This window comes from Macrobrachium nipponense, chromosome 21 (assembly GCF_015104395.2).
Source record: "Macrobrachium nipponense isolate FS-2020 chromosome 21, ASM1510439v2, whole genome shotgun sequence".
NCBI classification, from domain to species: Eukaryota; Metazoa; Arthropoda; class Malacostraca; order Decapoda; family Palaemonidae; genus Macrobrachium; species Macrobrachium nipponense.
This window is the reverse complement of record NC_087212.1, coordinates 22,846,732-22,872,722: the sequence shown is the minus strand read 5'-3', so window position 1 is coordinate 22,872,722 and position 25,991 is coordinate 22,846,732. Positions and strand designations below refer to the sequence as shown.

General features: G+C 36.4%; 1 protein-coding gene across 10 annotated transcripts in view; it reads left to right on the top strand.

Moving 5' to 3' along the window:
- LOC135197838 (ninein-like protein) overlaps positions 1-25,991 on the top strand; it is a 255,706-nt gene that overhangs the window by 41,920 nt on the left and 187,795 nt on the right. For 5 of the 10 annotated variants that reach the window (XM_064225001.1, XM_064225003.1, XM_064224999.1 and 2 more), the window contains exons 3-9: positions 3,843-3,948; positions 10,409-10,570; positions 10,857-10,952; positions 13,789-13,902; positions 14,853-14,921; positions 15,933-16,067; positions 19,281-19,390. In XM_064225001.1, the coding sequence (XP_064081071.1) occupies positions 3,843-3,948; positions 10,409-10,570; positions 10,857-10,952; positions 13,789-13,902; positions 14,853-14,921; positions 15,933-16,067; positions 19,281-19,390 (792 nt within the window). The remainder of the gene's footprint in view (positions 1-3,842; positions 3,949-10,408; positions 10,571-10,856; positions 10,953-13,788; positions 13,903-14,852; positions 14,922-15,932; positions 16,068-19,280; positions 19,391-25,991) is intronic. The other 5 variants (XM_064225006.1, XM_064225008.1, XM_064225002.1 and 2 more) reach the window with 4 other exon arrangements.

The window sequence follows — 25,991 nt, the reverse complement described above, 5'->3', positions numbered from 1 at the left end:
AGTCCTACTTTCCAAATTGTTGAACCCACGAATGAGATCAACAACCTCCGAAAAGGAGGACAGAAACTCCTGCGTGTCCCCTTCTTCCTGCTCTGGCACCGGCAACCGACGACGAGAAGGATGTGTAGGCTCCTCTAATGCGTTTTCTTCCCCAAAATTCACAGAAGGGTTAGTAGGCAAACAGTCTGAAACCCCTACTAGCCTATCTGGGCTGGGCCCAAGCGTCAGCCTCCAAGACGGACCCACTGTAACATTAGGCACATCACCTACCTCAACAGGTGACTCCAGACGTCCATGAACAGACACGGGCGTGGCGGCTGTACGTACGTGAGATGGGGGGGAAACTCGAGCACTCGAGATTGACGGAGAATCCCTTATAGTGGAAGACTTGGAAGCAAGCAAACACTCCGGCTGCACCACCCCCGTGCTCCCTACCTTCGACCTCTTGTCAGGCACCTTCAGATCTTTATGGCGACGAATAGGCCTAGGAGAAGAAGGAGCACTACCATCACGTGCACGGACGGGGGAGGTTGCAACACGCTCGCGATGTGCAAGGACGGAAGGGGGGGATGGGGTGGTTGCACGTACGAGATTCGGCGGCGAAGCAACCCTTGCAGAACACATCACTAAAACTGCCCGAAACCACAGCACTCTCAGGAACATGTCCGTGCTGTTCCTCCCTCGGCGGCGAAGGAAGGGCAAAGTCCTTAGCCTTCCTACGCTTAATACGCCTACGAGGCATAGAGGGGGAAGAGGGAGAGGAAGACAGCACTAGCTTCTTATGCGCACTCTTCTCGGAAGGCTGGGATGAAGCAACGCGTTTCCTACCAGACCTCCCAACCGAAAAGGCAGCCAACTTCACATCTAAAACAGAGTCCAGCCTCTGAAGCACTGCCTGGCATATGATCTCGGACTGATGTGCCAGAGAAGGATCCGAAGACAAGGAAGGGAGATGTTTCGAACTAGGCGGCAGAGATGACGTCGCGGCTAAGAGAGGCGGCTCGGCGAGGCGACTGGGAGATACGTCATCAATGAGAGTGACGTCACAAGCGGTGGTGACGTCACAACTTCCCCTCTGAGTGAGGGGGAAAGAGACGCCACTGGCGGAGGAATACACAAAGATGGGCCCCGTGACGACAACAACGGGGCTGACGCCGCAGCATCACTCCGAGACAAGGCGGTGGCAGACACCGGCGGAGCTATACAAGATGGCTGACTGCTCCCACCCGGGGAGACGAGGCCGGGAGGGGGGAAATGGCCTGGCTGGACTGGGGAGGGGGGGTGCGAGCCTCCACAAAATGTGCTAGCAACCCCTCCAAGGACGGGGTACCCCCTAGCCCAAGTGTCTTGCAAATCGCCACCATTTTGGACCCCTCCTACTCTGGAAGAGAAGAGAATGATGAAAAAACCTCACCCTTCTTGGGAACCGTAAAAACTCCCGAGGAAGAGGGGGCTACATTACAAATATTACCTTGGCGACCTCCTGATACTTCCATTGACAAATCAATGGAAGAAATGGAAGAGAAGCAGGGGCAACGCTACTATGGGGGTTGACTACTGTGGAAGACGAAACATCGGGAATAGGAGCAAAGCCCTCCCAAGAAGGAAGAGTAGAGAATCTCTGATGTTCCCTCTTTCCATAAAACTACCTTCACTGCTCAAAAGGCCATGCTTGGCATCCCATACAAGGATTCGTAATCGTACAAAAATTGGTACGAGACCTACTGCAAGTGACATGAGGGTCCGTCGCTGACGAAGCCAAGAAACGAGAACACGGGAATCCAGGAATTCCGGCACCAACGGTTACGTCAAGAAAGAGCAGAAGAAGCCATAATATTAGGTAAAAACACACACAAACACACTAAAGGAACGAAACGGGCAAAAACCGGGGAAAAGGCCAAGAGAGGAAAAAACCCAACTCTCTTCCAGGCGGTAAAGAAAAGACTGGCGTAGATGTTCGGCGTTTGACCACTCTTCACCCGATCTACGCATGCGTTGCCAGATACCACAAGATTCCTTGCTTTCATCTGCTTTTTTACCGGATCCAGCTAGGCGCTAGAAATGATCCTATTGTTAAGACTGAGGGTTTGTAGCTATGAAAAATACAAATTGTCTTAGAAAATTTGTCATTTTGGACTCACAACCACGATAAAGTAACAGTCTGCAAATACTGCTGCAGTTCTAATAATGAAATTAATTTGGCCTATACAAAGTTTTTCATATTCTGGTCAGAACAGCTGAGATCCTTCCCAGACGAAATCCAGCGGCGAACTGTCATAAAATCGTTGGTTACCTGTCCACACATGCGATCACCAGTCAGTTGAAAGAACGTTAGGTAATTCCATCAGTTCATCAGTTTTGGTGATTGGACTGACTCTGCCCACAAACTGTTGTCCACACGTACGTTTTAACATCAAGTTTCGATGAACTGACAGGAAGACTGACGGTAAACTTTTGCATAAATACCCGGCCAAAGAGCAAATTTTGTGTAATCACAGTTTAAATTATTGTATGTTATTATGTATGTGGATTTTCACAGGATGTTATTTGGGAAAGAAATTCTTTATTTTAAAACATGAAGGATTTGTTTGTGATTGGGTTACTGGTAAGAATAAGTAGCTAAGGTGGAAATGTAGAAGTAAAATTATCATCCAAAAAACTTACATATGAGATAGGAAGAGCTAGTATTCTTGATAGCTTCCAGTCTTAAGCAAGTTGATGTTGAACTTTTGTACTGTGTTTGATGATTAGTGACATACATTGGAAAATGAGCCATGTTTCTCAGATTAATCACATTTTGAGCAACTTTTGCAGGATGTACATTATGTGAAGAGTTGATGAATTGAGAGAAGATTGAATTAAGTGTTTTAGCCTCCTAGAATCACTGGATATTATTTGGTAATCTACTCATAAGGTTGATGAAAATTTGTCTTCATCCAGTAATGATAGTTTTTCAAACTTGGGTACTGCTTAGTATCCTGGATTATATTTACCATAATTAAAATAGGTGATTTTTTTAATTCAGCCTTATATACTTAAGGGGTAATTAAATTGCTTCATGGATACTTGACCATGAAATGAGTTGTGAAGCAAATATACAAGCAGTATTTACGACCATAATACGGAAAAGTCAAACTTAAAAGAGTCTATTTTAAAGTCAAACTTGTTTGCAGTGTGTGGAATTGATGAGAGTTGTCATGTTCCTCAAATTTGGAACCAAATTATGCTAAAAGTATGGTAGGCCAGTTGATATTATGTTGACACTTTTAGGTCAAAGGAAAATTGTGCATTCTTTTATCTCTTTTTCTAAAACCTGGCTTTGGAAAATTTTTATGGAATATGGTATTCACATGTATAGAATATTCCAGATTTCTTGCAAGTACAAGTGTACTTTGAGGGGTCTGTCGGTCCTTGGAATAAATTATTGCAACTATTTTTGTAAACTGACATTATGATTAATGGTACCTTGATGTTTTATGCTTTGAGAAATTCTTTAGAATTTTACCTTGAGGTTCTTTTCTTGGTGTTCCAGCTTGAAAAGGGAATTATTTTTGTTCTGCTTAAATATGTAAGATATTTTTGAGGCTCAACATAACCTAAATGTGTAGTATTCCTTTAGTTCACACGATAAATACTAGATAAATTATTGAAGTGTAGTAATAATGACCAAAACTGGAAGAACTGTAGTATTATTAATAACTAACATAACATTGGGACCTTTAGTTTATTTTAATTATATTTGTAAAATATTGATGAATATTTTATAGTAATCTTAAAGAGTTCATTACTGTAGTTTGTGAAAGTAGGACTTAGTACTAGAAAGTTGATACATTTCCCCTCAGGCTCAAGGTGTGTGGCCCATACACACCAAAGACTATCGATGATCCGTTACAAGATGTAACCTTTGATGAATTTAGAGAAGTCTTTATTTTCCTCCTCTCTGAACAGGTGAGGGTGCATGTTCTATGGAAGTTTTCAATTTGGTTGATGTTTGTCTGATATTGCATGGAAGTGAGACTGCTTTAGTGTTGCTTTTCTAGCCATACACCTGTGTACTGTACCACACAATAATGCGTATTGAAATGTGTATCTAACCAATGGAAAGGGTTATGCAATATTTTCAGACTGTATCAGACAAACATAATTGCCAAGTTGAAACCTAGCTCAATGTGGTCTCGTATCATTTAGCTTGTAAGGAATCCCTGTAATTATCATAGTAATCATGCTGGTGGTGATGGGGCTTAGTTTAGGACCTCCGCATGTATTTCAGTCTTCGTAAGCTTGTTCTGAGTAAGGCTGATATAAAAATCAAAATTTAATGGTTTCTTTAGGGGTTGGTTCTTTTTCATCTAAGTATGTATATATACAAACTGACAGATACAGTGAGTATGTACAGTAATTTTCTCCTTTACAAATCATATATGGATTGTGAATGTTTACTTTTTTGCGATTATTTTATTATATTAAACTGAAATGTGAACTGGCAGTGTAAAAGCAAAAAAAAATCATCAGACTAAGGATTAAAAACTGAGGTGTATCTATTACAAATTGATGTGTGACCATCAAAGTGGCTAACACCCAGGCCATTCACCAATGGACTATAGTGATGTAGGTCATTTATGCATTATCTTTAGTGCAATTTGGTTTTAAACAAGTTATTTTAAAAGTTTAATTTACTCCATAGGTTATTTTTTCCTCACAAAGAAATTAGACAGGCTCACATTTCAATTGCTCCATATTCTGGATTGTTTACTGCATAAATTTTTGTTCTATGTGAGTTCTTCATCTTCTCCCTGAAATTTGATCACGTGCACCTTTTGCTTTAGTCTGTCCTTTACTGAATCTCATGTCTCATCCATTTGTCAACATTAAATTGTTTTTCTGGTAGTCTGTTTTGGGGGTTCGGATATATTCTTGAGTTTTCAACTGTTTAGCATCCTGCACTAATGTAAGTAATCATTATTCGTTTCTCATCAAGTGGCCAACTATCTTGATCTTTGAAATCTCAGCTATTTTGCTAGCCTCTGAAGATACATCTTTTTACACTTACTGTCTTTAATCCTACAGTGCACTCCAGCTTTGAATCATAGCAATTTTTTTTTATCATTCTTCATTAGTGCTCATATCTTGTATGTAGAGAAGGATAGGTCTCAAGTTCACATCACCTAATGTACTTAAACAGTAGTTTTTCATGTCATTGTGTTTAATCCAGGCAGAAAAGTTTCATCTTTTAAGTGTGTCCTCCACCTTAGCATGAAAATGTGTATCTTCTAGTTTGTCCTCCACCTTTAGCATGAAGATTGTTTATTCTTGAGATCTGTCCTCCACCTTAGCATGAACAATTTTTATTCTTAGGTCTGGGCTCCACTATAAAATGATCCACTAGCTCCAAGTCTTTTCATTTAACTTTTCATATATGTGCATTTTAGGTATCAGAACTCCATAACTCCATTTAAGTTTTATGATAGTTATTCTTCATATACATAGGGACAAAAACTCCATAATTCATTAAAGTTTCACAAGCTTGAATTTCTGTGACGTCATCTTTTACACATGATTCTCATTACAGGTAGTCCCTGGTTTATGGCGGGGTCCGTCCCTGGTGGCACACTGTAAGCTGAAAATAACTGTAACCCAAAGTACCATAATTATAATAGGAATAAATAGCACTTACAGCACTGTTACAGTGCCATAAGTCTGGGTAACGGGTCTGTAAAGCAAGTAATGTTGCTGTAAATCCACTTATGCGCTGAAAAATTGACGTTAAAAACACTGAAAGTTCGGAACAACATACATAACCTTAACCTGACGTAACTTGGGGACTGCTTGTACGCTGAAGCAAATTTAGCTCATCTCTCCTGCTGCATACACATGGCCACTCTGGAGTGTACCATTACCTGTCTTCCTTTTAGTCACTATAATCTTCATTTTTCCTACACTGATTGTAAATCCTTTCTTCTCTATTCCATTCGACCATCTTTTAAAGATTTCTAAGGTCTCTGATTTCCCTGTCAAGTCTCGGGTCATTTTCATGTTGTAACACTTAGGGCCAGCCCTGTATAGTACTATCCTTGAATGACATATGTATATTCATCTTATGTTGCCAATTATAGTTATATTTTTTTTACCTAAATCCATGTGATATACATATGTACTTTCTGTCAAGCCAACACAGACCTCTTAGCTTCTTGATTGCCTTACACTTGACCACCACACTGATGTGGTTATGGCTCTACCACTGGAGCTTAACTTGCACATGTACAGATCCCTCTTGGGAAGGTTAGTCTCTTCAGTGTTTACAGGAGTAAGTAATATATCTAAAACTGTGGGGAAATTTAGACATTCAAGAGGCCTTTTTATTATTTTTATTATTATTATTATTATTATTATTATTATTATTATTATTTTGTTGATGAAACCAAAACCATTGAATCACATTTTGATAGTATCATAAGGCTTACATCAAGGATTGGTCTTGAAATAGGAAATAAAATTGGAACAGGTAAAGTTACAAGAAGTCAAACTTGGAAATGGGAAGCGTGAAAAGTATAAGACTTCGTACAGGGAACACCATAAGATTATTATTGATTATAATAATTCATTAAATGAGAGCTGATCTACATTTTTAAACTTATTGGGCTTGTCTGAAGGGTTCATTCTTAAAGTGAGGTGAACATATAATTCAGATAAAGTTAAAGAATTTTGATAGCCGGCAAGGAAGAGATTGAAAGGAACAGATAAAGATGGCAGAAAGCAGTAGAAACTTTAGTACCCTCTCTAGTTATCCCCACAAATGAAACTGTAACAGCCATATACCTCATATAAGTAAATTCAACAAAGTACCAAAATCCACAATTGCAAAATTCATGTAGCAAATGATGTACTAGTACTATTTTATAACACAAAGCCTTGAGCAAATACAGTATAGTACTGCATACTATATAGTATGGAGATGAATTTGAGGCATATATTGTTAATCATTAAGGAACAGCACTGAGTCCTCTACAATTTATTACAGTAATTGAGGAAGTTTCAAAAGAGTGCAATCTTGTGAGGTCCAGGGAGCTTGGATTAAGAGACAAATTGAAAGAAAAGGTCTTAAAAATTATTATAAGATAGAGAGAGAGGCATGAACAAAGAGGATTTAAAAGTACTGTTTGGGCAAAACAAAGGTTATGGTGACAGAAAAGGAAGCAGAGGAGGAGGAGGAGGTGCATTCTGGAAAGTGATGTTGTGGATGCAATAGGTGTGGCGGTGGTGGTAGAATTTCAATTATTTGCATTGAGTAACTGAGGATTGCCAAGTTTTGAGTAGAGTATTTATTTCAGATGAATGCCTTGTATATGAAAAGTTAAAAGCTGAACATACTGAAAATATGCATTTTGGAAGGGCAAACCTTGGAGAAATTAAAACTTCTTTTACTTTGATGACAGCAGATTGTGAGGCCAGATGTTAGTTACAATAAAACATTAATTCTCACAGTTGAACTAAGAACCTTAGTTCTTACAGGAATGACAAAAATTGAGGGGCAGTCAGAAGAGTATCAACATTCTTAGTAAAGGTAGTATTGATTGGTGAAATACAAAACTCGGAGCTCTGTCATTAGATTAGTCCTTAAATAGGATGGAAGTTGGAGGAAGAGGTAAATTAAAATTGGATCGACAGCTGGTGGGAATGGATGAGAAGTAAAAGGCAGAAGTCAGTGCAACCACCTCATAAGAAAATTTCCCCTTTTGAAGGAGATAATGCCATCAGTGCACCTCACATGTTGCTCAAGTGTCCCTTCAACCTCTAGCTGCACCCACTTTTTAGCCTTTTGCTTTACCTCCATTCATGCTTCCTTATTTAAATCTTACTGTCCAACCTTTCGAACTTATTCTTAGTGCAACTATAGTGTTTTCTCCAAATTTCACCTTCATGTCTTGTACTTCACCTCCAATATCTTATTAATCTGGATCTCTCTGTTCAACACTCCAACTCCCTTTTTTCAATGTCTTCAATACTGGATGGCCAAAAGTTCCCTAGTCCTTGGCTTTCTTAGATTGTTTTTAACCAGTTTCCAGCTGGCACTAGAAGATTATCCTATTGTTAAGACCAAAGGTTTGTTAACTATGAAAAATACAAATTGATTTGCGGAGAAGTGTTCCCGCAGAAAAATGAAAGTGAACCAGGGAAGTTGTTTAGCAATACTAGCTTGGTTAATTCAGGTTGATTACTGACTTAATTGAAGATGGTTCAGCACAGGTATTAACTGCTGTTTCTTGAAAACAGTCATCTTTGAAAAAGGAAATTTCATTTCTTTAGTCTAGGGAATTTTCTCTTCTGCAGTTCTCTTCCAGCACTTATTTTCTTAATATATAATGCTTGTGTATTATGTCATAAACTGTTATAGTTATATAATAAGTTAGTTGAATTATAGAGGTAGAAAATCATTGCATGATTGTTTAACTATTATATAGGCTAATGCACCTTTGTAGTGGTATGCTTTAGGATTCCACTAGTAGTTATATTTAAGGAAATTGTCATGTCACATACGTATGTAGAAACTGCATTCATAGAAAATTCCCGTTTTTGAGGATCGTTTCTTTATGAGAATACAGAAAAAGTAGAACTGGTAGTTTCCATGGTTTTGTTGAGTACATATGCAGTGCATTCTTGAAATTATTTTTGATTGACCTATTAATTTTGTTACTGATACCATTTTATTTTTCCTTACATTTTACAACCATTCAGTAGTCAATACGTAATCATGTTAGTCCTGCAAGATTGAATGTCAAGTGTTGATAACTTTGTATCTGATTTATCTATTTTTTGCTTACATTAACAGGAGTACATACTATTTACTTTTCAGCATTTTATTGGCAATTTTTTCAAGTAAATGCAGTGCTGTTGGCATTAATATACGTATTATGATTTGCAAATGTAAAGTGTATACAGTGTATTATAGTACGTACTTTGTTTGACATTTTTTGTACTAGTAAGTGTTATAATTTGTAGTTACTATAGCAACTGGTAGTTTTAAAGCTACATCATTTCCTCTGATGGTAATAGTAGAATAACAGTCGAACTGATGGTAGTTTTTGTATTTGAAAATATTTAGCAAGTTTACTATGTACTACGTATATGTGTATGACTGCTATCTTAGCAAAAATGAAATGCTTGCTATAATTTTAAATAGTCTTTATGGGCAAGTGGTTTAGATATTACCTGTATATGCTTTTGTAGTGTATTTCATTATGTTAATGCATAAGGTTAATGATTAGAATTGCTATTAAATAGTATAGTATTTAGATATTCATAATATTATATCAGTGACAGTGCACTATTCACATAGATTATGGATGTGCAAATAAGCAGCTCAGATAATGCTTAGGCCTGCTGAAACTACCAAGGTGCATTTCTGTGTGGCAGAAATTGGTTGTACCAAGTAGATATTAAGAAATCCAGAGCACACTGCTTCACTATGCATATCTTTCTTTTAATGTTTTGGAAAATATCTAGTTTGATGGGGTCTTTGTAAGAGGTAATTTTTACATAGACTGCATAATAAGTATTATACTATGTCAAAGGGACATAATAAGTTTGTTATTTTCTATTTTAAAGTGCTAAAAAATCTTTCCTTGTGTTCTGTATTTTTCTTAATATTAAATGCCACATAAGAATTCACCTCACCTGTTAAATCAAAATGAAAATAGAGTACAATATACTCTATTTATGCACTTTTAAAAGCTGACAAAACTTATATGGAAATAAATGTTGGCATTATCGTTTTTAATATATATATATATATATATATATATATATATATATATTATAATATTTTTTATTATAATATTATATATATATATATATTAATTAATATAATATATATAGTATAATATATAATATATATATATATATATATTATATCTTATATTATTGTATATATTATATTTATATGATATATATATATTATATATAAATAATAGATATATAGATATTATAATATATATCTTAGATATATATATATTATATTATATATTCTATATATATATATATATTAATATATATAATATATCTTATAACGTATATATATTATGTGTATATATTATATTTATATGTATATATATATATATATATATATATATATATATATATATATATATATATATATATATATACATATATATATATATATATATATATACATATATATATATATATATATATATATATATATATATATATATATATATATATATATATATATATATATATATATATATATAGTTCATGGAACCTAGTACTAGTATTGTTTGCAAAAGAAAAATATTTTTACAATGTAAAAACCTGATATTTTAATGCTATTAATTCACAGTATGTAATAGAGATTTATTTAATTTTACTTCTACTTTCTTGGCTGATTTAGGAGCATCTTTCATCTACCTCAATTCTTGCACATGGAGATATGAGTACAGAAGAATCTTCTTATGGAACAGCTGAGGAAGTCATTATGGAGGGTTGCTCTAATGCAACGTTGACATCAAATGACGGTGCAAGCAGACCTGATTCTCAAATCTCTGTCACTCAGGTAGCGTTGTGGACGGGCTTATATTCGTTAAGAGAGTCTTTGCTAATGCTTTCAAATGTTGTTTTGCCATGGTTGTTCAGTATTGAAATGTAAACATCTACACCATGCACACCATTTTGCATAAGTAGAAAGATCTGAAAGTTAGTAAACTGTGATTATTTTACATGTTTTTAAATCAGGTGCTTTACATCTATAAATTTTTTTTATGTTGTTATCCCAGTGGTTATATGCTCATGTTATTAGCTCTGAATTACAGTACGTCTCTATCTTTGTATGTTCTTTACAGCCCCTGGAAGAGTTGGAGGAAAAACTAAGTGAGCCTGTTGTACAAGAGGCTAGTAGTCAGCCACCCAGCCTCTCATACTCAGGAGACAATGAAGAAGTAAGTGTCATGTGAACTGAACTTGTAGTTTGCATTTGTTTGAAATTGTTATTTATTTCTGGAAATCTCTTAAGGTTATAAATTATTACATACTTAATGAGCAAGTTTTTGTAAAAGTTGAGCATTTTGTTACTGCAGTGTTAACTTTAATCTCTCATAAACTACTAACAATTTCAGACCCGATGTGGCATCGTTTTTTGGGAATACCTTCAAGGCTATTAGTCACACATTTATTATATTTTAACAATGTTTACAACACCCCACCGTAATTTATAATGTTGCAGGAGTTTGTCAAATTTATGTACTTTAGTTTACTCTGTTGATTTTAAGTCCTAGTCAGTAAGAACCCACACACTGGAGCAAGGGTTCAGGTAGGTACTTCCCCCTCCCCTTCATCATTCTCTCCTGCCCCTGCCAACACGGTTATCACCTCTTCCCCCTCCAATTCTCTCTCTCTCTCTCTCTCTCTCTCTCTCTCTCTCTCTCTCTCTCTCTCTCTCTCTCTCTCTCTCTCTCTCTCTGTCCTTGGTTATTGGGGGTGGGTTCCATTCTGACAGCTTGATGATAAGAGAAAATTGCCAATAACCAGATTTTGACTGATAACTAGTTAATGGCACCTCTGTTAGGTATGTGTCAGCGCCAGTACTCTTTTATCAGCGCTGATAGATGAAAATCAGCACATTTTGGTGTTGAAAAGTGCTGATTTTTGGCACTAGACAAGCGCTGATAACCAGAGACTGCCTGTGTACATAAATTGTACATTATTATATCACATGGTTTTTGTTAATGAGCTCCACTATGATGTTCAACCTCATTCTAATGTGTTGCCTAAGAATTGTCATTGGAAATTATTTTTTTTATCTTAAATTGCAAGTATGTGTATGGTCACTTTTCTGCACTTGTTCGGGTGTTCATATAATGTTGTGAGATAGATTGGGCCATAGGCATAATTATTCTACAGTTATATATGGTGTCAGTAAAATTGTAAAATAATTAATATTAGTTGCAGAATAATGGATAATAATACACATGAGAATTCATAATTTCATTTTAATTGTCATCGCTGTCAAAGAATAGCTCATCCTCATCATCACAGTCAGAAGTGACAATGACAGGTTCCACTCTGTCATAGATATTGTCAAAGGACCAATAATCCTCCTCAAACTTCATGACTTGCTGATTACTTAGGAACATTTGGGTTTGATGATAGTTATCACAATAGTATTAATATCACTATATAATATCACCAAAACTTGTCATTGTTGTGAAATTTGTTGGACAAGGCTGTATTACATGAAAAAATTTTTGGGGTAATAATTACCGGCTAAAACTTATTTTCAGTGCACCAGCTTTCCTTTCTTGGTTGAACGTGTTAAAAAGATGGAGAGCAATCACACATTTGCACCCATTTGCACATCTAAACAAATTGGCCTTGGGCAGTGTGATTGTAGCCCACCTTCAGTACCCGGCGACAAAGCACTTTATGGGATCGCATGCCAGGGAACATTCATACCATATTGCTCAAATACTGTATTTAAAATTGCCAACTGAACCAAAACAGTCATGTCCACAAACCATTGATTCTTTACTACACCCAACATTTCTATTTCTTAAACTATTAAACAAAATTACTAAAGAATAACTGTGTAAGACTTTATATCTCCCTGTGTACAAGAGAGAGAGAGAGAGAGAGAGAGAGAGAGAGGAGAGAGGAGAGTGGGAGCAATTGGGAGGGAAAGAGGAGGCGGGAGAGGTGGGCCGGACTTGGGGAGGGGGGGGGGAAAACGCTGGGAGGAGGGACAGGGAGGGAGGCCGGGGGCTCTTCGGCGAAAGGTTGGTTGGGGGAGGCAAGGGGGAGAGATAGAGAGAGAAGAAGGTGGGAGCATTGTGGGAGGGGCATTGGAGGTGAAAGAGGAGGGAGTGGGAGGGGGGAGAGGTGATAGAAGGATGGGTGAGTGAGGGGGATGGGGGAACTTGTTGGTGGGGGAAGGAGAGAACTGATGAAGGGGAGGCGGTTTATCTAAACCCTTTCTCAGGTATGACTATAACTTAGAATAATTAGAGTAAACTCCTAAAGTATATAAACTTTACTAACTCCTATAACATTATAAATTATGGCGAGGTTTGTAAACATTGTGTTAGAATGTCATAAATGTCCAACTAACAGCCTTAAATGTATTCCCAAAAAAACAATGCCACATGGGGTCTGAAATAGTCAGTAGAACCATAGGAGTCATTTGTATGCCATACACAATGAACTTCTATTGCAGAAATTTAATGATCGAGTTGTTTTAGCTGAAAATTAATACTTTAAGCATCCTTCATGAAGATTAGATGCATATTGTTACTAATAACCAGATTGAAAGTAAATGCATACCACTATTAATCATCTTGACTTGCATTGATCATTGCTGTTATGTAAATTTTTCTCCATTTTATGTTTCACTTCATTGTGCATGTTTTATTTAAGTAAAAAGTTTTTTCTACTAATTTTATGCTGTAACAGGTAGAAATGGTTTAAAACTGTACTTACCAACACATTTTCAAAATATGAAAAAACTATTTTATGCATATTGCATGGAATATTTCACACACACACACACACACACACACACACACACACACTCACTCTCTCTCTCTCTCTCTCTCTCTCTCTCTCTCTCTCTCTCTCTCTCTCTCTCTCTCTCTCTCTCTCTCTGAAATAATTTTTTTCTGCTTTAGGTATTTCCAAGATCTAATGCATTCTAACTTCACAAACAGTTTCTCATAGATAATGGATGTGGTGCATTTCCTTAACAGCAGCATGTGTTGAATGTAAATTATTAACGTATTGCAGGAATACCTACGTGCCACATGGCAGCGCCTTGGTGTTGGCCATGATGGCTATCTTTCCTTGGATGAGTTGGCTACCGTCTGTCATGCAATTGGAATGGAAAAGGTTGCTAATGAGGTAAGCTGTGTTGATAAACTTACAGCAAAGCTGTCATTCATTCAGATAAATAGGCGATGTTTGTACAATATTAGCAGTTTCATTTTTACCTAGTAACGTGGTTATTGAAAAAATGAATTAACCATATAGCAAAGAAAGGAATCTGTACCAATACAGGCAGTCCCCGGCTTACGACGTTCCGAGGTTACAATGCTTTTCAGTTATATTCATCAGAAATTATTTCCAGGTTTACGGCACATGGCATGTTCAAGGGTTACACCGCTTACAACACCGATCTGACGGAAGAAATATGACTCCAAAAATGCAAAATAATAATTATTTGAAGGTTTTTTTTATGAAAAATGGAATAAAAATGCAGTTTACATAGTTTGTGATACACTCAAAGCATTAAAAGTAAGGTTTTCTTAGGATTTTTGACAATTTTCCGGCTTATGACGCGTCTCAAAAACAGAACCCCCGTCGTAAGCCAGGGACTGCCTGTATCCAAATTCTCAATTAGACCTAGCATTGTTGTCTCTGTAAAGGAGACTCTTTCACTGCCTTTTGTTTATAGAAGAAATTTTCTCTCTCCCTTACTCACTCTCTCCTTCTCCCTGGTAGTAATCTCTTTTATTTCGACTCATTTTATATACATACTGTTAATCACTTCTGTGAACATCTTTTTTCAGATCACTTTAGCTTTGTAATATATTGTAATGATACTTTCATATACTATTATTAATGGTTCCTCTTTTTAGGTTTAAGTGTCTAAATGTCATGAAGTTTATTATAATTAGAAGTTAATGTTTACTGGTTAGACTTCAAGATTAAGAAGCTTTTACGAACTTTTAATTTAAGGTATATAGAATATTTCTTAGTAATTTGGAAGTTTTATTTATGCATAAGTGTGTGTAATAGTAAGAATTAGTCTTCTCATGGCAGGCACCTTAGAAAGGGACATCTTATTTCAGGTAAAGGGAGATATTCCAGACCCATTAGTCAATCTTGAATTGTGGTTTCTATGTGACATCGTGGCACAGGTATACTACCAAGCTAGTTATAAAAATTAATGTTGTCTTGGCAGTATAGCTAGTCACATTGGTTTTTTGTTTTTTTTTACTAAGCATAAGTTATGCTAGTTGTTTTTGTTACTGGCCTTTTTTCAATCCTTTTGCTTATAACCCTTATGAACAGTTCTGTCTGTGGGAAGTAGCAGTGACTCAAGCAGTAGGTGTAAACATGTTCATACCTTTTTTGTTTGAAGATGCACAGCTCTGACAATTTTTAAAGTACACTCCTCAATTTTGTTTCATTTTAAAATTGAATTATTGTTTTATGCAATTGCTTAAAAAAAGCCCCAAAAAACTTTATGTAGGTGGGATAATGAGTAGAAATTATGAGATGTGAGAAAATTATGCACTTTCTCCCAATAATTGATTACCAAAATAAATTATTTGCAATTAGTAATTGTTTATCTATCTCACACAAATAATTTACCTACTTGTTGCAGTGTAAAAGCTATGATTATAACAAGGAAAAGATGAAAAAAAGATAAAGTACAGTAGCGTCCCTTTTTCAAAACATACATGTTCTATATGTAATAAAAAAAATGGTAGGAACACTCACAAAAAATTATCTTTGTCATGACTACTGATTTTTGAATATTTTTGTTTTGTTTTTGTTCACATCATAAATATGCGAAGGCCTTAAATTTGGATGATGTCTTTATCAGTCATCAATAATCCAAAGGGTTAATCTGTGTTGTATTTGTACAGTAGTAAATACAAGAAATGTATATTACTGTATTAATAAGTTTGTAGTGTATTTTTAGTTGGTCTGAGGTACTGAATTTTTATTTTTTTTATTTTGTAATGTATCAAGCTTTTTTGTAAAGTATACAGGTTTTACGTATATTCTTTTTTTAAGGATATTGTACTCACATTGTTTTCTGTGTCTTTTGTAACTTACTTGCTCACAGTAGTTTTTGTTGTTAATCAGATTTCATTATGGCTAATGTTATACATATTTTTTCTGTATTATAAATCTCTCAGGTTTTAGAACAGCTGTTCAGTCGGTTGGATGTTGATGGCGATGGTAGAATTAGTTTTGAAGAATTCCTTCATATGTTCCAAAATGGAGGACCAAGTGGAAACACTTCTCTTGTACTGGATGAATCTCAACACCAGGTGAGTTTTTCAAGTCTATTTAGGTGTGTGAGCATGTGTCTCATTACATATATTAACAAATAAACCTGCACAAAACCACAACCATACTCCAATAACAGGAAAAAATTGAGCAAACAAACAAAATGTTAGATGAAAAAATGTTAAAGCAAAGATTAGATGAAGAAAATACAATCCAAATAATGTAGCATTCAAGGACCAAACCCAATGGATGTATTGTCACAAATGGAAGTTGAGGAAATTAGGTAACCAAGAAATGGAAGAATTAGAAGAAAGCAGCAAAAATACTGTTACTGAACTTCAAGTTATTAAGACCATTATAAAGAAAATTTCCTTAAAAGAAAGAACTACAATAATTATCATTAAGAAACTAATACATCAGTCAAACTAAAATAAAAAAGACAAAAAACAACAATTGATATCACGAAACAAAGTTAGTCCATGAACATTGCAAATCACAAACCTATCAAAATAAAGATATGCCAAAAGGAAAGGGAACCAATGATCAAAATGAATATGTATTGGGTAATATAATCAACCCATCACCAGTACTGATCATTATCAAAATTCATAGGAAAAACCAAAACAGAAACACATAATGATAAATGGATGTAATATATGTTTTTATTGAACTCTGCAATAAAAACAGGACTAACAAAAGAACCTAACAGATATACAGTAATAATTATTTTAAATATATAAATTATAAAAAAATGACAATTTTTAAAAAAGGAGACATGTATACAAAGTACTCGATATACTATATTATGACATAAAATATGTTCATTTTGTTAGCAATTGTGTAGGAAAAATTCAAATGAAAGATAAAAAAGAAGGCAAAGAAAAGAAATGCAACTCTCATTGTAATATGGAAGTAGAAAACATAAACTTGTAAACCATAAAAATCTCACCACTTAACATAAGACAGTCAGTAACTGTGTAATCCAGTGGATTATAAGTGGTTTTCAAACAAGATTACAACTTGGAGAAATACAGTCTCTTCTCAAAGACTGTTCGCAACCTATAAACAAACCAGTGCCATCAGTAAATAAATATTTAATAGCAAAAACATCATAAAAAGAAGACAACTTAGGAACTGTAATATACCGAATATACACACAATAAGATAATTTATGATGAAATCATTTCAAATTTTACTGATTTACTGTTTTGAAAATTCATGTTACAAATATTAAACATTAACTGTACCATCTACAAATTATGTTATCAAGGACCCCTTTCAATAGTTGGTAATCTTAATCTGTAACTATATTTGGGATTTCAAATGGTATATCACCAGATCTTCTAGCCAATGTAGTAGAACAAATCATGAACTAAGTAAGCTGTGCTGTGTCAGTGACCATTAAAAAAAAATACGTATTTCTCAAAAGCACTGCACTTTTTATCAGTAGATGGTAGATTTTGTTCATCTAATTGTCAACAGATTTGAAAGGAGTATGTGACAACTTATATTCTAGTGATCCTTTTCCAATTTCAATTTGATTTTTAGAAAATAATTTCACTAATATTTCTTCCAATGTAACGCTCACCAGGAAATTACACCCATTACACACGAAGACAAATCCCTCCATTTGGATACCTAAGAGACCAAGGTGAAGCTAACAATTTTATTACAAAACTAATAAAAAACACATTGTAAGCTAGTGGATAAGGTGTCATAAAATTAATCCTAATGATAAAAGCAGAACAAATTCACAAAAAGTAATATTTTAGGAAAATTAAGACAAATATAAATTATTAAAGGGAGGAAAAGAAATATGAAAAAAGCATTCCTGGGAAGAGAGTAACGAAGTTGACAAATGGAATCACAAAAAAGTGAATACAGGGGGTCCTCGAGTTACGACGTAGATCCGTTCTTACGATGCATCGTAACACGATTTTCAGCGTAAGTCGGAACATTGAAAAATACCACATGATTTAATGTAAATACCTATCAATAACAACGAGAGAACAATTCCTTACCTTTATTAGTTTGATTGGCTTGCACACTGGAGAGGAAGCTGCGGTGCTGGAGAGACTGGGGGAGGTTAGTGAAGAGAAAAAGAACCTCCAGAAGTTGCTGGAGAAGCTGAGGCAGATGATTCTTGAGGTGAGGCAGAACATACTAGTACTGGAGAACATGGTCTTCCAACCAAAGCACCAATAACCTTTCCATTTCAATTATTAGACCACTACGCTGCTTAGTTATCACTGTCGCTTTCATAGGAGCAGATCCTTTCACATGTTCAACGATGCGCTCTTTATCTTTGATAATGGTAGCAACGGTCGAACGGCTAAGGCCAAGCGAGCGGCCAATGTTTGTTGGCGTTTCTCCCTTCTCAGATCGCTTTATAATGTCCACTTTAATTTCCATGGTGATGGCCTTTCTTTTCTTCGATGCACTACCATCAGAAGAGTCCGCCTTGCGCTTGGGAGCCATAACAAAGAGCAAAAAGTTACAAAAACGATACAACACGAGGGAGAGAGAGGCAGTGTAAACAACCAAAATGGCGTATGGGCGAGGACTGAGCGTAGCGAAGCGACGCCGTCCTCTCCCCCACAAAGCGTATTCTTCCGCCGTGCGCCTGGAACTAGTTCGCGTTTGTTTACGTTGCTTACGACGCTAAACCGCGTAAGACGGAACGACGCAAAATATTATTTTTTATATTTTTATGGGGGCGCGTTCGTAACCACGAAACATCGTAAGTCGAGACCAGCGTAACCCGAGGACTTACTGTACAGTTAATAACATGCAGGACTGAGCATGTGCAGTACATGCCTCCTAGTCGGGACTGACAAATGTTGGTGCAATTGGGATTTCACACTCAGCAAAATTAAAGGTGTTGTAATGAAACATGTACTAATTGTTAATAAAAAAAGATCTTTCAATCTTGAGCATCTCTGATAACGCCATCTTCTACATTAGATGCACAGTGTTGACTTTATACCACCTCTACAGAATTCACATAGTCCAAACCCTGACTGTACTATTAGAATTGTACTTCTCTTCCAGTTGCCAGAAACTGTGCCTATTTTGATGCTGTCCAGTATTTGAGTAACTCATTTGATCCTCCTTTGAATGTTTTATTTTAAAGCAAGTAAATTAGCCCAAAAAGTAAATGCATATAGTTATTTTGTTTTGGGGTACATGTTAAAAATATGAATTACCCTAACAACCTGAATTTAATTTTAATGATTAAAATTTTTTAATAATAGGAAGTTCCTGGTACCCCTCTAAGTCGCATGAGTTCTGTCAGTGATGATCGACGCGGTGGAACAGGTACAGAATCTGGGGTCTTCTCTTCTGTTGATCCTGACAACACAGGGTGAGTACAGACTTTCATATTTCTCAAAACATACATGGCAAGGGTATTACAGCTTGATCAAATAATTGTTTACAGAAGATTACAAGACTGCTTTGATTGTCATGTATTTCTTGAACAACAAAGTTGCACACTCCTGTTATAACATTGTGCTGATAGGTTTTGAAGTGGAGGAGGCTAGAAAAAATGTTACAGTTTGATTTTGTGATGTATGTTATTTTAAAACTTGATATCATGGACCTAACAAAAAGTTCATTGTGTGCAAATTATTTTGGTATTAGTGCCATATAAAGTGGTTGTACATTTTTTAAAATGGCTTGTTTGAAAGTTAAGAGGAATAGTAAGTTTAGCCTGTGTAAATATTCCAGGAAGTCATTTCCATAGGAATAAAGACCAAGAAAAGAGAAAATTTTTGTTGTCTTACGATATACTCATGTCAAGATACCATTAACTCCAGGTGAAAATAAACTGAGCACTAACACAAGTTCTTACAAAATGCATTGAAAAAGTTACCTTCCTCACTTATATTGACATTGTCCCCTTTCCTGTATAGGTAATATAATATTTGTATTAGTGCTAATGATACATAGTATTATCAATAACAATTGCTAGTTTTTCCCCCCTTACCCAAGATTTGAATAGGGGATAACTCCAAATGCTATTGTAACTCATAGTTTTTAATACTGGATGCCATATCACCATCATCATAAACATTTTTATACGAAATTTATCTCAGATCAGATACAAATGGAATGGAATATAGAGTTTAGGCCAAAGGACAAGCCCTAGGACCTATGAGGTCATTCAGTGCTGGAAAGGAAATTGATAGTAGGTAGGTTTGAAAGGTGTAACAGGAGGAAAACCTCGCAGTTGCACTGTGATTGTTAGGAGAGAGTGGGTAGCAAGGTGGAAGGAAGATGATATGAATGGAGGTACAGTAAAAGGAATGAAAAGGGTTGCAGCTAGTAGCCAAAGGGACTGCAAAGAACCTTTAGTAATGTCTACAGTGCACCCTGTGAGGTGCACTGACGATACTATCCCCCTATTGGGGGAGATCAGATACAAAGTCTCTCCAATGTCTTCAGAATAGGGCACTTTCTGCTCGAACCCCCATTAGGCCTTGGGTCTTTATCTTTCCCCTTTTTTCCATAATCTCTTGGGCCTCTCTGCAGGTTTTTTCATATGTACTTCTTTTATATCTACCACTTTGCAGGCAACTGTTCCTCCCCCTGTATTATGTCATCAATCCAAACCACCCGTCTTTGAGATCTTGGTCTTTTTTATCCAACTTCTGGACACATCTTTCTCTGAATATTTGTCATTTGTATTATGATTTCCAACCATACTCCAGCTGTGAATTTTATTATAGTCATACCTTTTCACATTCATCTCTGTTGCTGACAGCAGTACAGCACTCATGTAATTACCTTAAGTGTCTTTCTTGGGAAGTCCTTGCTATTTATACTGTATACTTTATTTTTCTACATTATTGCTTCTAGTTGTAACACTACATTTTATAAAAGCATAACTTACCAAGTGATTACATAGCTATTAGTTTCTACTTAAACGGCAGCTTTAGATTTTAAAATTCGCGATAGTGCTCTTTTGTGCCCACTTTCAGGAAGAATAGGTACAACATAACTGAATAGCTCAATTCATTTCAGCCGGTTGACTGTACATTGGTTGTTAGCAGCTTTGATTTTTTTTTTTTTTTTTTTTTTTTTTTTTTTTTTTTTTTTCCCTCTAGGATTTGTTCACCAGATGGTCTTAGCTTTTGCCAAATCAGGTGAAGAATCTTGAATTTTGGTAGCTTGTGGGCTTATTAAATTTAGCTTAGTTACCTAGATTAATTGATTGTGACTTAATCTGTCTTACACTAGTATTTCTAGTAACTGGTACTCTTATACTAAGGGCTGCAATACCAGGTTGATGTCTTGTAAGTATGATTCTCATTTAGTTTGCTATCATTGCAGAGGACAAATATGTTCTTCTGACTTGACTTGCGATGAATGTAAAGACTGGGATCAGAGGAACTTATTTGGCTAAATTGGATAGAAATTGACAGAGGAAGGCGGCCACTAGAGCCAAGGCTAGGAGTTCTGTGTCTCGTTCGCCTGATATACATGTAGTTTCAACGCCAGTGAATATTTCTCCTCAAGTTCCCAGTACTCTTAACTTACTTCCACTCCATTACCTGGCACCTATCCCTGTGGGGGATACTGGTGTCAGTGCACCTCATATCTCCTTTCATATTCTTGTTCTCCCATCTTACTTTCCACTTTCCACCTTCTAACAATTGGTTCATAGTGCAACTGCGAGCTTTTCCTTTTGTTACACATGTCATGTCAAGCCTTTTGCTGTCAATTTCCATTTCAGCGCTGAATGACCTGGTCCCAGTGCTTGGCTTTTGGCCTAAATTCTATATTCAATTCAATTCATTACCTGGCCCCCCTCCTTCCAAAAATAATGCCATCACCAGCCTTGAGAGTAGAATCTATCATAAGTTTGGTCTATTGGTTAATACTGTAGCTCAGATTGAAGCTTCAGTTAAAGTCCTAATGGACAAGGTTAATGCTAGTGATTTTGGTGCAAGTGCAGTGCCAAGTGAAGTGCCAGTGGATAGGGGTGGTTGCCCATCCCACCAGCACTTCTAGATTTAGGTCACAGTCAAACTTCCCTTAACCTGGGAGGAGGCAAACCAAAGATTCAAGGGAGGTCAGTGGTGTTTTCCCACAAGTAGTTGCTCCCTCAAATAAGGCAGTCTTACATAACCAAGACTTGCCAGACAACCACTGGAAAGGTGTCCAACTGGATATTAATGCATTGTCATCTAGTGGTTCGGACTCTACTGCAAGTTGGGAGCATAGTTGGCACTTCCCGGGTGTTTCTAGACCATAGAAAAGGTCTTCAGATGTTGATCAAGTTTCTCTACTCCCTCGTAAATAATACAGGGAACGGGAGCATAGTCCCAAACCTAGTTGCAGTTTTTGGGACAGTACAGATGCCCAAGTGTCTCCAGTATACGTAGCTCCTAAGCAGTCTTACTGTAAGAAGAGAGCCAATCACCCAGTGGTGTTAGAACTCCCAGTGGATCCCAAACGCCTAGTGGATTTCAAGCGCTCAGTGGGAACCAAGCACCCAATGGGATCCAAGCCCCCCCAGTGGTATCCAAGTGCCCAGGGGGGCTCCAAGCATCCAGTGACTTCCATGTATACAGCATTTTCCGCATATCTGGTAATTTCCAAGTACTCAGTGGGAGTCAAGCGCCTATTAGATTCTGAACATACATTGGGATCCAAGGACCCAGTGGGATCCAGATACGCTAGTGCTAAACACCATTCAGTGTTAGTGTTTGTGATTGCATAATATTGATATTTGCCTGTGCCAGATGATTCATTAGTGGATTCACCTGTGTCGGTGGGATGTTCCGGTTCTGTACCTCCACCTGTTAGTGTATTGCTGGCACCAGATAAGCATTCGGCTCCTGTTATAGGTCTTGCTCCCCTGGGCTCAGTGGCTCAGGACCCTATCCAACTTTGTTTGGATAATATTTTGGCATTGTTAAAGAAACCCTCGATCACATCTCAGATCCCAGAAGGAGATCAACCCAATTTAGACCAATCTTCGGTTTCATCGGAAGAAAAGAACTTTGAGCAAGAGCAACCTGCTTCTTCGTACTCTTCTTTTTTAAAGTCCAGGCAATTCCCAATTATTGTTGATTTAGTAATACGGTGCTTGTCAAGCAACAAAAATTAGCTATTTTCAGCAGTGAAATGCACTGATTTCCACTTAACAGTGCTAATAAACGGGTATGTGTTGGTGCTGATACATACCTAACAGAGGCCCCTATCTGTTTTTGGTTATCGTTATGCTGTCAGAACAGAGGGCCCCCCCCCCTCCCGCTATAACCGGGAACTGCCTGTATTTTATATTTTGCTACCCATCACTCTTCACCCCCAGCAGCTCCTGCATCACCCGAATCTGCGTTCATGAAGCAGCAACTGACAGAGTCTGCTAGACTACCTAAGATTACTCTCCTTTTCCCCAAGAAAGGCTCTGTCAGGGATTGATAATTGGTTATCAGAGAAGAGGGAGACCGAGGGAGAGTACTGTGCCCAGTTAGAGCACTAGTCCACTATCTTGAGGGCGGTAAGACGATGAGAGGTTCCTCTCATTACGTCTGGTGTTCAGTCAAGAACCCTTTATGACCTCTATCGAATGCTGTAGCTTTCTTACTGAGAAAGTAATCTTAGAGTCTCATTTGGATATTCAAGAGGCTGACTTACCCATTCTTAAGGTTAAAGCCCATGAAATAAAGGCAATCACCATGTTGTTGGCCTTTAAACATAATTTGTCACTTGACAATTATTCAGGTGGCGTTTTGGAAGTGTCAATCAGGTTTGCCACACACTATTTACAAGATGTTGAGACTTTATGAAGACTGCAGTACATTAGGCCCTTTTTCTGTGGCTGGCAGGGTATTAGGGAATGAAGGAGAGGCGCATGCCTCCTATTATATCTATTGTCCCTCACCTTGGTTAAGGTTAAGTTTCAGGAAGCCCAGGGGTACTGTTTCCCGGAGTACCCTCCAGTTGTTTTCAGCGGATGGGTAATGTTTTTTATGTGGTAATTTAGGTTGTATCTGGTTATTTTGTACTGCACCCAGGACAAGAGCATTTGTTGTTTTATAAAGCTTTGACGGTTTAATCCTTGACTGCAAAGCTCCCTCTATGATAGGGGCGAGTCTTTGTTTTACTACCATGCCCCTATAGGTCGAGATGGGTGCCAACCAGAGGCAGTATCTTCCTGCTGCAGCTCTCTCCAGGTCAGGTTACAACAAATATTTCAATGATGCTAGCAATTTTCTATTTAAAATTTATATCTTTTCTGTATGTTTTTGGGTACTATATGTCCATGCATCCCACCTCTTGTCCATGTGGGATTCAGCTATGTAATTACTTGGAAAATTACTTATAAAAATATTTTTATAAGAAAGTGTTATATAGTATATATACTTACCAAGTAATTACATGATCAGAGCCCTCCCTCCTCCTGACTCATGGACATATGTAAAGCATAAACAAATTGAAACACACACACACACACACACACACAGAGCCTACCTCGAATTTCAAAGTCTAAAGCTGCCATTTAAGTAGAAACTAATAGCTATGTAATTACCTGGTAAGTATATATAAAACCTTATTTTAATACAAAAATAGTTTTTCTTATTTTTTTGTATCTAGTGTTACAAGATCTTTGCTAATTGTGTGAACTTGATACAATTGTTACTTCAACTTAGAGAACAAATTATCTCTACTGAACAAAAAAAATTATCTTCTTGAACTGAACTTCTTTAATGTAAAGAAAAAAATGCACAAAGAACAAATTATCCAAGCTTTGAACAAAGTTTTTTTTTTTAAATCATTTTAGCCTGTAGGCTTGGTTTATTTGACAGGTTGTCCTTTTCCATTTGCCTTCTCCTTTCTTGTAGATAGATGAATTATACTTCATTATAGACTGTGAGTTCAAATGATATGCAACTTGTTTCCATTTAGCTCAGTGCTTGTGTTTATTCTTAGCACAGAAGTCAAGAGTTCTTTGCAGTGCCTGATAAGGAAGTTATGCCATCTAGACTTTATGTTAAGTAAGCTTTCATTCAAAATTAAGTTAGCCTCTCTCTAGGTAGCCAGAGGTGAAAAAAAAAACATAACTAAAATCATCTTCATCAATAGGAAGAACTGCTGAAATGATACTCTTGTCAGCCTCAGGCTATGCACTTTCAGCATACAAGATTCTGCAGAGTATTATAATTTAAAAGTTATCAAACTTATTACTAAGGATACAATGATAATTTTCTTGCTTTTAAAAAACAAATTCACCCTTTTAGAATAGTGCAAATCACATCTAAAAATCTGGTACAATTTATTGACATGACCAGAGTACATAGCATGAAGGTTTCTCTAGTGTATTTTATCACATTATGAAGTTGCAGTTGGAATTTGACTCCCATTAATCAAGATCTTTGTTAATACTGAATCACAAACAGGCAACCTAACATGCTCCATTAATATTTATCTCTCATTTCAATGTGAAAACATGATTATTCATACAATAAAGCCTTAATATGTTTCTGAAGAATGAAATCTGTCATACTTTTCAAAACTGTAAGAAAAAAAATCATGTGTAGCCAAATTTAGGAAAAACCGTTATAAAACAAGTTCAAATTTTTCGTTCACTGATCGCCAATGCATTTGACAAAAGGCATAATCAAACCTCATTTTAAATGTTAGAATAATAAAAAATGCTTCCATTGCAACCATAACATTTTGAATATATTCCTATTGATTGTTTTTACTCCACAATGCTGAAAAAATGTAAATAATATAAAAGTATTAGTACTGTAGCTAGAATGCATCCACCGATATCAACGGGTGGGCGGAGCATGTGACGCAACCACTAGAATGATTGCAGTATGAGCAACCTTGAACATGGGTCTACAATGAGTAGCAACAATGAAATTAGCTTGAGAACATTTACATATTTTTTATTTGTTAAAGGAATATGTGGATGTTCATAAAAATAAAATAAAGTTAAATTGAAC